General features: G+C 42.5%; 1 protein-coding gene across 1 annotated transcript in view; it reads right to left on the bottom strand.

Moving 5' to 3' along the window:
* LOC144805314 (uncharacterized) overlaps positions 1 to 14,917 on the bottom strand; it is an 89,756-nt gene extending 74,839 nt beyond the window's left edge. The window contains exon 1 of the mRNA XM_078671956.1: positions 14,371 to 14,917. Within this exon, the coding sequence (XP_078528082.1) occupies positions 14,371 to 14,917 (547 nt within the window). The remainder of the gene's footprint in view (positions 1 to 14,370) is intronic.
* Between the last annotated feature and the right edge of the window lie 497 nt (positions 14,918 to 15,414).

Below are 15,414 nucleotides of genomic sequence, written 5' to 3'. Positions count from 1 at the left end.
TGAAGGCTGCTGGCGGACAAAAGACACGAACAAATGGTTGCTACCCAACTCCTACCTGATCCCCATACTGACGATGGCCCATTCCCCTGCACACATAGGATCTGCCCCTATGGCCGAACTTATCTCCCGAGTTTGGCATAACGATAGAATTGCAGACTCAGCCAAACGATTAGTCCAGCAATGTCTAGTCTGCCTGCAACACAACCCTGGGAAAGGAACTGTCGTACCCCGGGGAGGGTTTGGGGTCCCCAACCATCCATTTGAAGTCCTACAGATGGACTATATCCAGTTAGAAAGATGTCAAGGACTGAAGTATGTACTTGTTGTTGTGTGCGCTTTTAGCAAATGGGTGGAAGCCTACCCGACGCGTGACAACACTGCTATTGCCACTGCAAAAGTGCTACTGAAAGAGTTCTTCCCTCGCTACGGCCTTTGCCGTATTTTATGGAGTGACAATGGCCCCCATTTTGTAGCCGAGGTTATCCAGCTCATCCTGAAAGGACTGGGGGTACGACAGAAATTCCACGCAGTTTTCCACCCCCAATCTGCTGGACTGGTCGAGCGGCACAATGCCACATTGAAACTAAAGCTGGCGAAAATAGTGGCTACCACAGGACTAAAATGGCCAGACGCTCTTCCCCTAGCATTGCTGTCAATGTGTTCCACCCCCACCAAACACCACTTGACCCCTTACGAGGTCGTTTTCGGCCGGCCCATGAGTATCTGGTCCGCACCCAAACCGACATCTATTCACGACGTCCCGGACGTCCTAATGTCTGACTATCTGTATAACCTAACTAAAACACTGTCTGCTATTCATCATCAGGTGCTGCAGGCCATCCCCGATGCTTCCAGGGGCCCCGGACATACCATCCAGCCTGGAGATTTCGTCCTGATTCGGAACTTCCAGCGGGAGAAGAGTCTGGAACCCCGCTGGACGGGCCCCAGGCAAGTCTTGATCACCACCCGAACAGCTCTTCGAGTGGAGGGGAAATGAAATTGGCTGCATGCACATCACTGCAAGAAAATCTCTCCGACCCTGACATCGACCGAAGACATGACCACCCAAGAAGAGCTCCTGCACAAAGACGGACCATCCCTGAGCTGCTACCCTGAAACAGAGACACTCGAATTGGCGAAATTCCCTGATCCCACTGTGCCATCCAGAGAAGGGTATAACCTGCGACGAAAGGAGGGAGCTTCGGTTAAGTAGACCACTGACTAAGTTACCATTCTCAGAGCGGCGGCCTAACACTACAAAGGCTGCCATGAGAGAAACCAAACGAAGTCTGTGGTTCTACCCACTACCGAGCACCTTGAAGAGGATGGAAGCACCCGATACGAAGATGATGGAAGCAACCGGACATCCGAAGACCCGCTACAGCATGGGTACTCACAAACTTTCTGTCGGGGGCCAAAATTACAGTGTGGCTTATGGACGAGGGCCGCACCAGTAGGGGCGGGGTCAGGGTCAGTGGGGGACGGAGCTAGAGTAAAATGCTATATATCAAAAGCAGATGTAACTACAAAGAGCACATTTTGACAATATATTCTTATTAGCAGACAATAGCAATCTAAAGAGGCATTGCATAGCTTCATACACACTTTGACCCCAATTCCATCAGTCTCTCTTTCTCAGTCAGTGTCTCTCTCTCTGTCAGTGTCTCTCTCTCTCTGTCAGTGTCTCTCTCACTCAGCCAGCCTCTCTCTCTCTCAGTCAGTCTCTCTCTCTCTCTCTCTCTCTCTCTCTCTCTCTGTCAGTCTCTCTCTCTCTGTCAGTCTCTCTCTCTCTCTGTCAGTCTCTCTCTCTGTCAGGCAGTCGCTCTGTCATTCAGTCCCTCTGTCAGTCAGTCTCTCTCTCTGTCAGTCACTCTCTCTGTCAGTCTCTCTCTCTCTGTCAGTCTCTCTCTCTGCCAGTCTCTCTCTCTCTCTGTCAGTCTCTCTCTCTCTGTCAGTCTCTCTCTCTCTCTCTGTCAGTCTCTCTCTCTCTGTCAGTCTCTCTTTCTCTGTCAGTCTCTCTCTCTCTCTGTCAGTCTCTCTCTCTCTCTCTCTCAGTCTCTCTCTCTCTCAGTCTCTCTCTCCGTTAGTCAGTCTTACTCCCTCAGTCAGTCTCTCTCTCAGTCAGTCTCTCTCTCTGTCAGTCTCTCTCTCTGTCAGTCTCTCTCTCTGTCAGTCTCTCTCTCTGTCAGTCTCTCTCTCTGCCAGTCTCTCTCTCTCTCTCTGTGTCAGTCTCTCTCTCTCTCTCTGTCTGTCTCTCTCTCTCTGTGTGTCAGTCTCTCTCTGTGTCAGTCTCTCTTTCTCTGTCAGTCTCTCTCTCTCTGTCAGTCTCTCTCTCTCTCTCAGTCTCTCTCTCTCTCAGTCTCTCTCTCTGTTAGTCAGTCTTACTCCCTCAGTCAGTCTCTCTCTCAGTCAGTCTCTCCCTCTGTCAGTCTTTCCCTCTCAGTCAGACTCTCTCTGCCAGTCAGTCAGTCTCTCTCTCTCTTTAAATAGCAGTATTTCTCTACTATTAACAGACATGCAACAGAACCAAAAAATAGATTTTTAGATCGAACTACGGTGATATATACACATAGCTGACATGGATTGCCTGGTTACAGGGCTTTTAGTGGGATGAAAACCTTGGGGGTTCTCTCAAAGGGCCAAGGCTGCTAAAATTAAGGGGTTGACTTAAAAACATGTAAACACAAATCTTTGTTTATCATAGTGTGCCACCCTACTGGTATGTTGCTGTTTGTCATTGGATTCAGATATATGAGATACAACCAGTAACATAATACCTGCAACAAGTTAGGACTATTGGCTTCGCCAATAGTTTTTAGTTGCATGAGATAAATAAGCAACAACTATGGCTTTGTTGTATATGAATTATAATATTGAAAATGTGTCAGTTCTGAAAAGATGTGACTGTGAAAGAAGTAAAACCAGTCTATTTGAAATTACATCAAAATCTTTGAGCAATTATGCTGCTACTGAGATGAGATTTTTTTGTTCACCCGGAGGGCACAAATGGAGACCCCGATAGTAAGTTGCATAAGATAAATAGGCAACAACTATGGCTTTGTTGTATATAATATATAACATTGTAAATGGCGAAAATGGAGACCCCGATAGTTAGTTGCATAAGATAAATAAGCAACAACATATAACATTGAAAATGCTTCAGTTCTGAAATGATAAAACTGTGAAAGAACTTAAACGAGCCTATTTGGAATTACATCAAAGGCTTTGAGCTGCTGTTTAGTTGAGATTTATTTAAGGGTGAAAATGGAGACCCAAGAGGTTTTTAGTTGCGTAAGATAAATAAGCAAAAACGATGACTTTGTTGTATATAGTATTGAAAATGGTTCAGGTCTGAAATGATGAGACTGAAAAAATGAAAGAAAACATGTCGATTTGAACTGACAAAGGCTTACTGAGCAGTAGTGCTGCTACCGATTTAATATATATTTTTTTGCAACCCTGAAGGCAAAAATGGAGCCCCCATAGCTACCCGTCTCAGCACCTGTTTTGAAGCACTTGGCCAACTAAAAGTCCTGCCTGTTAACTCCGGGAGAACAAACTCGAATGAAAAATAAATTTAAGCTGATGATTAACTCACAATTGGTCACAACAGCGCCATCTACTGTTGCATTAACTTAATATGCAAAATCACTCGTAATAAAAAGGGCAGATAAAGAAAGGCAGCAACTTGCGTGCCTTCTTCTGGAATCCTCACCTGCCGTGACCCAAGCCTATGACCTCCAGTGGCAGATGAGGGCGGGGGCCGCAGGTGAGCATGCGAGACACTACTTGTCTGCGCATGCCCCTTTGACCCCTTTCTCGGCAAATGCGGCCCGAGGAATTACAACAGCTGTAATGGCGCTGAGTCCTGACCCTGACTGCTGTTGTTTTCCATGGGGGCCGCAAGGGAAGGTCTGGGGGGCCGCAAGGGAAGGTCTAGCGGGCCGCAATTGGCCCGCGGGCCGTACCATGAGTACCACGGCGCTACAGGAACCCGAAAACTGACAGGTTGCACAGCTCAAAGACTATTGCTCTTCTTATCACTCTTCTCTTTTGCCTCCTCCTCATGACTACCTTCTGGATCGTGGAAGAGAACGCACCGGCTCATAAGACATTTCTAACGACTGCACAGCCTACCACCATGAAAGAACACTACCTGGTCTCTCTTTCACCTCAAATCCAAGAAAGGCGTAAGGAGTTCTGGAACAACTCCTTTGTACAGTTGCTGCACCAACACAACCTTGCTGCAAATGCCACGAATTGCTGGATCTGTGGGTTGATACCACATGCAACCGGACATTCCATCCCCTTCATCCCTTCACCTTTCTCTGTTCATGGCTCCTGCCTTGCTTGGCTGATCCTCTTGCAAGAGAGCTACAGAGACAATGCCACTTCCAGCGAAACTATGTCACACTTTTATCATGGAGTCTGGCTGAACAAAACCGGGAGAACTGCTGCTCCCTTTTGCCCTCTATCCTCCAATGCCTCTGTTCACATGGACATCCCCGCCAAAGAAATGGTGGAGATGCAAATATTCAACAATCCAGCCAGACCCACCTTCTCCTACCTCCGGAAACGAACAGCTGCCACCCTGACTGTGGCCCTATCTGTCGTCAATGTCTCGGGCCTCGTATACATCACAGACCATGGGACACAAATGGTGGGCCACAGCACTTGCCGCATCACCAGAACTTTGGACTCGACCGACCCACCTTCTATTGTCACCTCTCCAAACATGTACTTCGTCTGTGGTACTAAAGCCTACACCTGGCTCGTAAAGGGCTGGGGAGGTACCTGCTACATTGCCTTCATCCTTCCTCCAACCTATGTGGCTCCGGCAAACCATCACCGACAGAGACGAGCAAAGGACATTGAGCAGGCCGACTCCACTGGAGCACAATTCTTGGATGCAATGAAAGGACTTGTTCCCCTTTGGGGTCCGATGGCAAACAGTCGTGTCATCCGACATTTATCCCAGGCAGTCGAGACAACGATGAACATTACAGCTGGTATCCTCACAAACAATACAGCCAAGCTTCAGGCGGTCCGTCTGGTGGCTCTTCAAAACCGCCTTGTTCTAGATGTGGTTCTGGCAGACCGTGGAGGAGCATGTCGTATCATCGGGTCCAGCTGTTGTACCTACATACCAGACAATTCACCCTCCGTCTACAAGGCCATTGAACACCTCCACAGACTCTCCTCGGAAGTTCATCAGGAACAAGAAGGATGGTCGCTTGGGAGTTGGTTCTGGAGTGCTGTAAAGGACTGGGGATGGAGGTTGCTCATGATTGTACTGATACCAATCGTCGTAATATGTGGACTCTGCCTGGATATTCAATGCTTGCCACCTCTGTGTTCACTATTTGCTAACTGTGTTTGCCCTAAGACTCCGAACTTTGAAGCTGAACGCATGAAAGCTTTGTATGATGTAGAAATCCGTAATATGATGGGGATAGACATAAATTGACAAGCTGGCTAGATATGTTGAAAAGGGAGGACTGTTAAAATCTAGATTGCGACGTAAACATTATCGGCGCCATCTTGTCCCCTTTTAGACTCATATGTGCGCATCAGTAGCAGCCATTTTGAATGCCATGGCCTCTCTGCCCACTGCCGATAGCCAGCGTCTCTCTCTCTCTCTCTCCCTGACCCCGCAAGCATCCCCCGCGCGCTGACAGCCTGCGCTCTCACATGCTTGGGCCATAAACCACCCCTTCAGCGCGGCCCTGCATCGGAGCCACATCCCGTACCCGGCTAACACCTCCCTCCGTCCCTTTGATGATCTCACATCCTTTGATGAACCCCCTTCCTCTGTGCCCGATTGTCCGGCCCGATCCCAGGCCATCACCTAGCCCTGCGTATGCAGTTTATTGCCCCTTACAGTAGGAAGCTGTCCCTCTTCAAAGAATCTATGACTGATCAAAACCCCCACCCCATGAGATCCGATCAGCCGCCCACATTCCGGAAACCGGCGGAATATCCAGCTGCGCGATAGTCATCACCTACTGAGATCGGGGTGGGGACTTTTACTGTAAATATGTGTGGGAACGGGTTTGAAGCGGGGATTCCGAGGATGTCTTTCCGTACATCAAAGTATTGACAAGAATGTGTTTCATGTAATAAAGCAATAAACCTGTGTATAAGAGGCCAGGCCTCAAGGATGCGTAGAGAGCACCTCGAGAAGATACCCTGTTGTCTGATTTGACGTGTTCTGCTCCGTCGGAATAAACTCCTGTTTCCTGCCTTCCAGTCTCCAGCGCCTGCCTCTTTATTTGGTAACCGTGAGTTGGGTGAGAGGCGGCTAACGCCGGGCAAACCTTGAAAAGGGGTAATCGACCTGATCTGCCTGACCCTTTTTCTACAACCCCACTCGGAGTTCCATGACTTCCGTGACCTTGTCCCTCTCAAATTTAAAATAGCATTTTCCAAGTAATTTGTAAATATGTTCATTCTGTGTCATTCATTATGTGTTTAGCAGGCTATTGGGCCACTGTAGCACTTGTTTTTTCCCATTTGTATGCATTTTGGAGCATTTTTGAACACGTTGATGCACCAATGATGTCTTTGGACTTAGTCATTTTTCACTTCAAGGAGACTTCAAAAGTGTTAGAAATTCATTTTGGAGGCACACAGAACAGTGCAAATGCAGTTACATAGCATTCAGGACACTGCAATTACACCTATACAGTTTTTAAATGATTTTGATTTAATACAATTTTTGACCTCCATGAGGAGGGCCCTTAAGCTGAACTTTTACACAGCTCGGAGTTCCATGACTTCCATGACCTTGTCCCCCTGAAATTGAAAATCGAATTTTCAAAGTATTTTGTAAAACTATTCATTCTGTGTCATTCATTATGTCTTTAGCATGCTATTGGGCCACTGCGGCACTATGTTTTGTTATTTTAACCAATTTTTGACCTTTTTTGAACACTTTGATGCACCAGTGAAGTTTTTGAACTTGGTCATTTTTCACTTCATGGAGACTTCAAAAGTGTTAGAAATTCATTTTGGAAATACCCAGAACAGTGCAAATGCAGTCATATAGCATTCAGGACACTGCAATTACACCTATATCGTTTTTAAATGATTTTGATGCAATAAAATGTTTGACCTCCATGGGGAGGGCACTCAAGCTAAATATGTTACCCAGCTCTGAGTTCCACGACTTCGGACAAAAAAGTGACCATGTCCACCTGACTTTATTTTTATTTTTTCACTCTGTTTCATTCATTGTGTGTTTATAATGCAAGTAAGCCTCTGTAACTCTCAATTGTTTTTATTTTAAACAATTTTTGTGCATTTTTTCACACTTTGATGCATCTTGGGACACAGCCATTTTTTGCTCCAGGTGCACTTCGAAGGTGTTAGAAATTCAATTTGGAGGTACACAGAACAGTGCAAATGCACCTATATAGCATTCAGGACACTCGAATCACACCTATATCGTTTTTAAATGATTTTGATGAATTGAAAATTTTGACCTCCATAAAGGGGGCAAAGTTTGAACTTTTACCCCACTCGGAGTTCCATGACTTCCGTGACCTTGTCCCCCTGAAATTTAAAATAGCATTTTCCAAGTAATTTGTAAATATATTCATTCTGTGCCATTCATTATGTGTTTAGCATGCTATTGGGCCACTGTAGCACTTGTTTTTTTCCAATTTTTATGCATTTTGGAGCATTTTTGAACACTTTGATGCACCAATGATGTCTTTGGACATTCATGGAGACTTTAAAAGTGTTAGAAATTCATTTTGGAGGCACACAGAACAGTGAAAATGAAGTTACATAGCATCCAGGACACTGCAATTACACCTATATAGTTTTTAAATTATTTTGATGCAATACAATTTTTGATCTCCATGGGGAGGGCACTCAAGCTAAACTTTTACCCAGCTCTGAGTTCCACGACATCGGACACAAACGTGACCATGTCCCCCTGACTTTATTTTTATTTTTTCACTCTATTTCATTCATTGTGTGTTTATAATGCAAGTAAGCCACTGTAACACTCAATTGTTTTTATTTTAAACAATTTTTGTGCATTTTTTCACACTTTGATGCATCTTTCGACATAGCCATTTTTTGCTTCAGGTGCACTTCAAAGGTGTTAGAAATTAATTTTGGAGGTACACAGGACACTATAATTGCACATTTATAGCATTCCAAACACTGCAGTTGCATCTATACACTTTTAAAATTATTTTGTGTTATATATTTTTTTGACCTCTTGGAGCACATGAAGCACCACAGCCTTCTGCAGAAGAAGTGACTCTGTACCCTGAACAACTAAAATGTGACAAATATAACTAAAACAGGTGGATGGATGCTAGAATTGTGTCTCAGACATTGCTGCTATATCACCTGAGGTATAATTTGGGTTCCTGATGTCCACAAGGACCCACAAACTGTCAAGAGAGTCGATACCGAAAATTAGCAAAAATTGTCAAAAAAAGTTTTTTGACAAGATTTGCTAATTTGTCAAATAACTCAGACTGGATATCAGAGACACCTTTTGAGTGTTCAAGACATAAATACACTTGTTAGAAAGGTCAGATCTGATGCTTTCATTAGATCTGTCTACCTTTGGTATTATCTGAAGTTTTTTTTCCAGTTTCCAGCCAAGGGAAAAACATGAGATTGTACCCGATTTTGAGCACATTGGGCTGGGTGGAAGAAGTGACTTTGCCCCCTTAAACACAAAAACTTCAAAAAGTCACCCCTGGAGGGCAGAAAAGAGTCTTAGACACTCCTGGTATGTCATCTGAGGTATACTAGGGTGTCCTTGGGGCCAGAACTGGAAATGTGATGTGACTCTGAGCTCCATGGCCTATAATGGAAAAAATGAGTTTGACACCAAACACCTCGAAATGTCACAAATAGGAGTCCGACATGTACCTGGAGGCTGGAAATGAGCCCTAGCCACTCTTGCTACATCACCTGAGATATATTATGGGGTCCTGGTGGCTAAGGGGACCCACAAACAGTCATGAGGGTTGATACAGAAAATTAGCAAAACTGGCTAATAGTAAGCACTTTTAGCAAGTTTTGCTAATTTGTCAAATAGCTCAGGCTGGATATCAGAGACACCGTTTGAGTGCACAAGATATAAATACACTTGTTAGAAAGGTCAGATCTTATGCTTTCATTTGATCTATTTACCTTTGCTATTATCTGAAGTTTTTTTTCAGCTTCCAACCAAGGGAAAAACCTGATATCGTACCCAATTTTGAGCACCTAGGCAGGGTGGAAGAAGTGACTTTGCCCCCTTAGACCCCAAAACTTCAAAAAGTCATCCCTGGAGGCCTGAAATGGGTCTTAGATACTCCTGCTATATCATCTGAGGTATACTATGGGGTCCTTGGGTCCAGAACTAGAAATGTGATGTGACTCTGAGCTCTATGGCCTACAATGGAAAAAATGAGTTTGACACCAAACACCTCGAAATGTCACAAATAGGAGTCAGACATGAACCTGGAGCCTGGAAATGAGCCCTAGCCTCTCTTGTTATATCACCCGAGATATATAATGAGGTCCTGGTGGCTACAGGGACCTGAAAACAGTTATGAGGGTTAATACTGAAAATTAGCAAAAATTGACAAAAATATTTTTTGGGACAAGATTTGCTAATTTGTCAAATAGCTCAGACTGGATATCAGAGGCACTGTTTGAGTGTTCAAGACATAAATACACTTGTTAGAAAGGTCAGAACTGATGCTTTCATGTGATCTATATACCTTTGGTCTTATATAAAGTTTTATTTCCACCTTCCAGCCAAGGGAAAAACCTGAGATCGTACCCGATTTTGAGCACCTTGGGCTGGGTGGAAGAAGTGACTTTGACTCCTTAAACACAAAAACTTCAAAAAGTCGCCCCTGGAGCCAGAAAAGGGTCTTAGACACTCCTGGTATGTCATATGAGGTATAAAATGGGGTCCTTGGGTCCATAATGGAAAAAATGAGTTTGACACCAGACACCTCGAAATGTCACAAATAGGAGTCAGACATGTACCTAGAGCCTGGAAATGACCCCTACCCACTCTTTTTATATCACCAGAGTTATATAATGGGGTCCTGGTGGCTACAGGGACCTGAAAACAGTGATGCTACTTACCCATGTGAATTACCATGTATGTGGCACATTGTAAAGTAGTCTAAATGTGAAGTTGAATGTATAATGGTTTTGAATTACGTCACATGTTCCAAAAATCATGCCTTACATTTTGTCCCATAGTTCTAAAACCATACAACCTGGAAATATAATTCAAAGTGTAGCATAAAGCAAACATTACGCCCCTGTTCTGTGTCCATTTTCATGCTTGTGCCATGCTTAGAAGTGGTGAGAATCTTTCAGTGATTAAATGCTTGTTTTCAATAAAAAAATCTCAATTATTTTCAAATATGTCCCGTATATTGTGCCATAATTCATGATCCATACTAGATAGAGCTTCATTTGCACATGCAACACATTCTATGGAATGTCCCACTGCAGTATGCCAAATTACATGCCTCTAGGATGTAGAGAAAGTACATAAAAATAACATTGACTCCAACTTGGGCGATTTTACATCTCCGGCCATCTGGTCACCCAATTTAAACTATTTTTGTTTATAATCAAGTGAGTTTTTATGCTATTGTGCTCATAATGCATCACATTAATCCTTAGCATGTCTATAATAAGCTACAATTGTAAAATAGATGAAAAAACATTTTAAACCATGTTTTATTTTTATTTTTAAAATCCTCATTGAAATAGACTTGTTACACCTATGCAGCTTTTACAGTACGCGTAATAAGAAAATGTGCCATAAAAAAGTGAGAATGACACATAGAGGTGTTTTTTCTTTTGTTTATGCAGCCTAATGTGAAAACAAGTCATACTAATGTTTTACTTTACAAAAAATAAATTCCCAAATTTGTGCGTTTTACCACTTCTATAAAACACCTCCAGAGAAAGTTGCATATAAATGAGTGAGGGTACTTTTTTTTAAAAAACTTTTTCCGGCTTGAGAATCAACATAACAAAAGGCTTAATTTGATATATAACACAACCTAAAAAAAAATCACAAAATTGATTTTTTTGCATTTTTCCCAAGCTCAATGTTAAACATCCGCTACACTGGTGCAACGAAAGGTGAAGTCTAAAAACGGAAACAGCTATAAAAATAAATCTGAAATATATTTTTCAAAAATTCCTTTTGTTTCTGTGGCCTAAAGCCAAAAGGCTTCCAACAACACCTTTTTTTCAAAAATCGAACAATGTAAAAATCTCCTGCGAACATTTTTTCTTCCCCAAAAATAGTGAAAAATGTTGAGTTTTAGTGTAAACAAGTGAGCGTTTGAGATTTTTTCACCAGATAAAGTTTTTTATGATCACAGTACACTTAGGCTTCGGGTCCATATGTTTTCAATTATTTTGGCGCCCCAGAATTTTTTTTTCTTTTTTCCAAAAGCTGCACTGGTGTAGCTCTCTGAAAAAGGGCGTGGCAGAATATTTTTTTGCGCACAAAGGGGGGTGCATATGAAAGAGGGCGTCGAAATATTATGATTGAGCACGTTTTTTTTTTTTCGACATGGGCAGTGTAGCTTCGACTACACCAGTGTAGCTTTTGCTCCACTGGTGCAGCTTCTCAGACTTGAGCCGTTGCACCAGTGGAGCACAAAAGAGAAACTTTTTAATAAAGGGATTTAAAATTTATTGAAGATATACATTATCTAAGGAATATTATAAAGCCTCGGAAATTATGATTTCTTTTCATTTTCCAAAATCTTTGAGCGTTTTGGACCACTTTGAAGCACTGGTGGAGCTTTAGGAATTTAATGATTAATATGATCAGAGATACTCCTAATGTGTTTACAATTCATGTGGTATGTCTCCAAGACACTGCAATCACACCTATATAGTTCTTAAATCATTTTGATGAATTTAAAATTTTGACCTCCGTCAGGGGGAAAGGTTGAACTTTTACCCCGCTCGGAGTTCCATGACTTTCCTGACCTTGTCCCCCTGAAATTTAAAATGGATTTTTCCAAGTAATTTGTAAAACTACCATTCTGTGTCATTCATTGTGTGTTTAGCTTGCTATTGGGCCACTGTAGCACTTTTTTTTTTTTTCATTTTTATGCATTTTTGACCGTTTTTGAACACTTTGATGCTCCAAATGGTCTTTGGACTTAGTCACTTTTTGCTTCATGGAGACTTCAAAAGTGTTAGAAAGTAATTTTGTAGGTACACAGAACAGTGCAAATGCACCTATATAGCTCAAGTTCAAAGTTCAAAAAGACCTTTATTCGAATTTGATAAAATTCATAAAAGTACCGAACACAGCAAAACACACATGTACTTATAATACAAAACAATTATATAAATAACATTCCATAATAACAAGATAGTTCATACAGTAAATAAGCAGTAAATTTCATTATCTAATAAAGTTTTTGCAGTAGTATCATTATGACTGATTCTGATTTCAGGGACTTTCCATTGACTTGCGAGCACGTATGGCTAATCTTAAAAAAGAACTGATACGAGAGGTCAGTTCATCAGTGTCCAGGATAAGCAGCAACATATATGATTCCTGAAGTGTGAGAGGTCTGACTTTTCTAAAATATGGGGTTAAAAACCATTTAATATATCTCATGTAAAATTTGCAGAAAAACAGAAAATGCAAATCATCTTGAGTACTTATACCATCACAAGGGCAGGGGGTAAGATCTATACAATGTTGGTACCCCAAAGGAAAAGACAGCAAAAATTTCACAGTTCCTGCCCTTAGACGAAATAATAAAGATCGCTCCCAGTTTGACATGGGAAGGGAGAGGTAGGGCGGCATAATTTGCATACAGAGACCATTTCCTATGTATTTCTTGACCCTGGATTTCTGAGATTCTCTTCCAAGCCGTTCATTACGATAAAAAGCATAAAGTGCCTTTTGGACCTCGAGTTTATCCTTTAATTCGATAGCCGTTGGGTCAGTGAACAAAATACCTCTACCAATTTCATTTAGTGTTTTAAAAACTTCTTTAAACCAGTTGATCTTCATGCCATTTTCACAATTTAAGCAATCCTTAATGATGTTTTGTGTAAGGACAGCAGCATCGTTCCTCCAGATTCTGATCCAGAAGAGAACTGGTCTTGCTTTGATAAAATCACTTATGAAGGGGAGGTTAAGTTCATTATGGCAGATAAAATTAGAAGAGGAGATCGGTACACCCAGTAATTTTCTGCAGAAACGGTTTTCCTCTCTGTGGACACTGATACTGCTAACCGATCCCCAAACTTCGGCTCCATACGTGGCAACCGGAGAACATTGTAATTTAAAAATTTTAACAATGGCCTTTGTGGCGCCGATTTTCTTTGGGCGGGGGAGACTCAGGACAGAATTGTTGGCTTTCGAGAACTTGCTCGTGGCGTGGGCCACATGCCCGCTCCACGAGCTGTTCGCAGCGAAAACCAACCCCAGATAAGGAAACTTATGGACAGATTCTAATTTATCTGTTGCAATTCGAATTGTGCTGAGTTTCCTTTTGCCCGGCCCACAGGACATAATAAAAGACTTTTTAAAATTTACTTTCAAATCCAGTCCCTCCATAAAATTTACAAAACTATGTACAAGCAGACGTAAAGCATTGGGTGTGCGTGCCATGAGGACAGCATCGTCTGCATATAAAAGCACGGGTAGTGGGTTGCCTAGAATTGTTGGGACATCAGGGGTAGCTTCCTTTAGACAATTGGACAAGCCATTAATATAAATAATAAACAGCAGGGGTGCTAAAACGCACCCCTGTCTCACCCCCCTCCCTATCTCAATGGCTCCTGATACCTCTCCGCCCATCCCGATACGTACCCGGGCTTTCAGGTCAGTATGGAGATAGGCTAAAAATCTAACAAGGGTGGCATCAAGACCGTTCGACAGGAGAATTAACCAAAGCTTAGATCTATTCACAAGATCGAAAGCAGATGAAAGATCCATAAAAGCTAGGTATACAGGGGATGAGCGGGCAATGCAATATTTATCGATTATCAATTTTAAATTTAAACATTGCTCAACTGTTCCTACCCCGCTCCTGAACCCCATCTGACAAGGATCTAAAAAGTCAGTGTCAGACGCCCATTCCAGTACCCTATTATAAATTATACGTCCTAGTATTTTTAAAGTATTATCCAGGAGGGAAATAGGACGATAATTTGCTGGGTCTGATCTGTCTCCCTTTTTATAAATGGGAACGATGATACTAGTAGCCCAGGTGGCAGGCATGGTTACTTGTGGGAGACTGTTAAAGATGTTAACGAGTATTGGTGTCCAAAGCGCAGCATTATATTTGATAATATCAATAGGGAAGCCGTCCGGTCCAGGCGCCTTATTACCTAGACTTTCTTTTATGGCTTTCCTGACTTCTTGGTCCGAAATCTCTAAACCTTTCGTTTGGCCCATATTAGGGAGAAGTTGCTCGTCAGAGGGGGCGGCATAAATATTAGAAAAATGGGTCTCCCAGGCTGCACTGGTTATGTTGCAGCTAATTTGTATAAGCTCTTTGCCCATTTCCCTCGTTCTCCTAACAGCCGACCAAAAAGGGGCGCTGCTGCCCAGATTGGCACTGATGACCAGCTTATCCCAATGTTCGGAGAGCAAGATTGCCTTCCTTTCCGATATTTTGTCTTTGTAGTTTTTCCTGGCAGCTCGGACTACATCTTTACGTCTGGGTTTAGCAGAAAGGGCCTTTCTTAAGTCTCTATTGGCCACGGAGCAAGATGTATCAAACCACCGTGGCTCTTTGAGTTCAGTAGGGAGTGGGACTGACAGGAAGATTTTTATATTTGAGCATAAAGCTTCAAAGTCTGTGATCAATTTTTCATTGTTTGTGCTTGGGGAAGAGAGGCGTTTCAGCAGATCAGGATGTTCCTCCTGAATCATGTCTATGATGGCCCCACAATCAATTCCCCTCCATTTAAGGCGAAGGCCGTCAATTGAGGGTGTAATGTCCCTTGCCCCGTTTAAATTCATAAAAATTGGACTGGATACAAAATTAAAAATAGCTAACAATGGGTTGTGATCACTGAAAGACGTTTGCACCACAGAAGTTTTAAATAAACAATCTGTTAACAGAGGTGATGTAAATATGTAATCGATAATTGAACCGTTATCCCTGCCCTTAAACGTAGGAGCATAAGGAAAATTCATATCATACCCTACACTCATTACATCAACAAGATCAAAATCAGAAAGTATGCTGATCAGTTCCAAACTCCTGCGGTCATTACAATGATCAAGGTTAGTAGATCCATAATTCTCTATAAGTTTCACGTTAAAATCACCCCCAATCAGAATGCCAGTCTTGGTATCTACTGACAGGGAACAATCAATCATGTTTAAAACCTTAGATAATGCAACAAAGTTTTTGTTCGGCACAC

Source organism: Lissotriton helveticus, chromosome 1_2 (assembly GCF_964261635.1).
Source record: "Lissotriton helveticus chromosome 1_2, aLisHel1.1, whole genome shotgun sequence".
NCBI classification, from domain to species: domain Eukaryota; kingdom Metazoa; phylum Chordata; class Amphibia; order Caudata; family Salamandridae; genus Lissotriton; species Lissotriton helveticus.
This window is presented reverse-complemented; position numbering and strand designations above follow the sequence as displayed.